Raw genomic sequence first — 2661 nt, forward strand, 5'->3', positions numbered from 1 at the left:
AGGAAAACATGTAATCAAGTTCTGCATGACAATACACTTTCACCCAGTAAATTCTGTTAATTTGAAGTTTTACAGAATATGATAGAAAATATTTAGTCTTCAGCTTTTTCATAATATTTCAGTGAAAGAAATTGCATCGTAAGGAAATTTTAGGTTATATTATGTATTTAAATAAAAAGCAAATGACGTTCGTCATTAATAAAATTGTTTCACCATATGCACGCTGCTACGCTATTAGTGATATAAAATTAGCCTGTTCTTACCAGAGGCAAAGTAGTTTTCTATTTGCATAATTTACTTACTATCAAACACCACTTCAGAGCATTTTTATTATGTTCAGTTATTCAGTGCTGTGCGACGGCTAGAGGCACGTGTTCAACTATAATTCTACACTTCATTACCATCTTTGAATTATGCTTGATGTTACGTTGCCTTTACTTTTCTATGAATGCTATTTGGTTGACGTTTAATTATGGTGAAAGAACACTAATCAACATCTGTATTAGTATTATTATTATTCCCTTTCAGATGCTTTATACAAACGTGTACCAATATTCGTTTTCATGTTGAGATGACCAAAATAATATTATTCACTTTCAGGATTGTCATGATTTGGAAACAAATGCAACAAAAGAGTGGCATGTGCAAAATATAATTCCACTTTTGAAAGTCATGTATTTTAAAAAGGTAAGTGATGTTTGAGAATGTATGCTGATACTTTTGTGATATATGCTATTCGCATAACTTGACAAGCATAATAAATGTGAAATTAATAATAATAATAATAATAATAATAATAATAATAATAATAATAATAATAATAATACGGATAACTGAAGGCAGCAATGGTTTTTCACCAAACGTATGCACTCACGTACATGTATATTAGCTTTCTTTTAGTTTTCACTTTTAAAAAAATATCTCTGTTAAATTTAAAATTTATTTGGACCTGCTGACAAAATAGATTGATGCGCCAGTTTAACATAATAAATAAGAACACACTCGCATTCAACTTTCTGTACTCTTACATTCACATTCCACAACTACAACTTTATTTCATTTTCATTCAAAAATTTTCCCCATTTTATCAATTTCCCATTTTCACTTTGTTATTTGTTTTTTCAATAATTTGTCAGCCACAAATTTACCAATGTCACAATATTTACATTACTATTATTATTATTATTATTATTTTGCTGACAGACAAGTTGCAACGATTTGTTTCTCTTATAATAAAAAAGCTGAAAAAATCAATATTAACAGTGAGTAATATTAAAAAAAGGTAAATGCGTGGCTACTGGCTTAAAATGGCGAAACAGGATAAATAACTGTATATAGCAGCAGCAGGGAAACTAACCACAACAACAAAGCATGCATAAAAATAAAACTGATTAGCATATTGATGCCTGTGAGCATTGTAAATTAAATTGTAAGGTTCTGCTACATTTTGGAATATACGACACCCTTTTTCAACAGCAACCCCAAAATATTATCGTTAATATTCGAAAGTTCTATCGCATATCTTGTTGTTTGTGTGATTTTGCATCAACGGTCGAGGAGACTGTTTACTGAGCATAACACACATTATTTGCACAGCGTGTTAAGCACATGTTTCATGCAAATTTTTATTTGCGAAAAGAAAACGAAATATTAATCATAATATATAACTCATCGATGTGCATGTTGCGTATACTTTGATTCTACAAAAATTCATGAATTGAATCATTTTGTGAGGTTGACTTGAAATATTTATAGGTGGATGGTTTCCAGCAACATTAGAATGGAAGATGTTCTCAAAGGACGTCTGACAAGCGTCATCATTTTTATTCAAAATGGTGAATCACGTTACACAACTCTTCAAAATAGTTTCTCCAAATGATGAAAAGGTAATTATTTTGAAGTTACATTTTTAAATTGATTAACATCATAATATTGCTGAAAGTAGATACGGAATCTATAATAGCCCGACATAACTAGATAATGCTTTATCAAGAAGACCTATATTTTGTTATAAATTTCATGATTACGTTTAGCAGCAGTGTATTAAGGTATTAAAATTATTAAAAGGCACATAAATATATTATAAACGAATTATTGCTGGAAATAAAATATCGGAATATAAGCACTTTTATGAAATTGTAAGTAAAGACGGCAAGCTGCTCATATTCTACCGCAGGTTGATGTTGTAATTCATGTACACTGGCAATGAGTATAAAGCTAGGAGGTAGAAATCAGCACTTACCACCCAATTTACCAACATCACTTTTATGACGAATTCACTAGGAAGAATTGTTCCGTCAGGTCTCACCATATTTATTAAATTTGAGTCAAGTGAATTCTATAAAAATGATCCTTCTTCGATATCTGAATTTTCAGTTGCATAACCTTTGCTATTTTTGAAAAATTGATGATGTTTTTTCCAACGGGTCCAGAATATTTTTCATTGGAATCAACAGCTGAATGCCCATTAATGCACTATGAAAAGCGTAGGGGGGCACCATCTATAAATTTTTAATAATTATCTTCTGTATTTTGTCCATGCATATAAGATAACAATGTTGCCCTGACCTCACTTTTTAGAATGACAATACCGTGATACAAATTTTTACTTACTTCAACTCACCCATCGCATCAATTAAATTATCAATTCATTATTTTTGC

At 30.3% G+C, this 2661-nt stretch overlaps 1 protein-coding gene across 1 annotated transcript; it reads left to right on the forward strand.

Moving 5' to 3' along the window:
* Positions 1 to 600: 600 nt before the first annotated feature.
* On the forward strand, positions 601 to 1879 carry Tsp_05779a (hypothetical protein; the record flags this gene model as incomplete). The annotated part of the gene is made up of 2 exons (XM_003380004.1): positions 601 to 674; positions 1756 to 1879. Coding segments are annotated over 2 exons (198 nt in total), but the record flags the coding sequence as incomplete, so codon positions are not given.
* Between the last annotated feature and the right edge of the window lie 782 nt (positions 1880 to 2661).

Source organism: Trichinella spiralis, assembly GCF_000181795.1.
Source record: "Trichinella spiralis strain ISS 195 chromosome Unknown Scfld2, whole genome shotgun sequence".
NCBI lineage: Eukaryota > Metazoa > Nematoda > Enoplea > Trichinellida > Trichinellidae > Trichinella > Trichinella spiralis.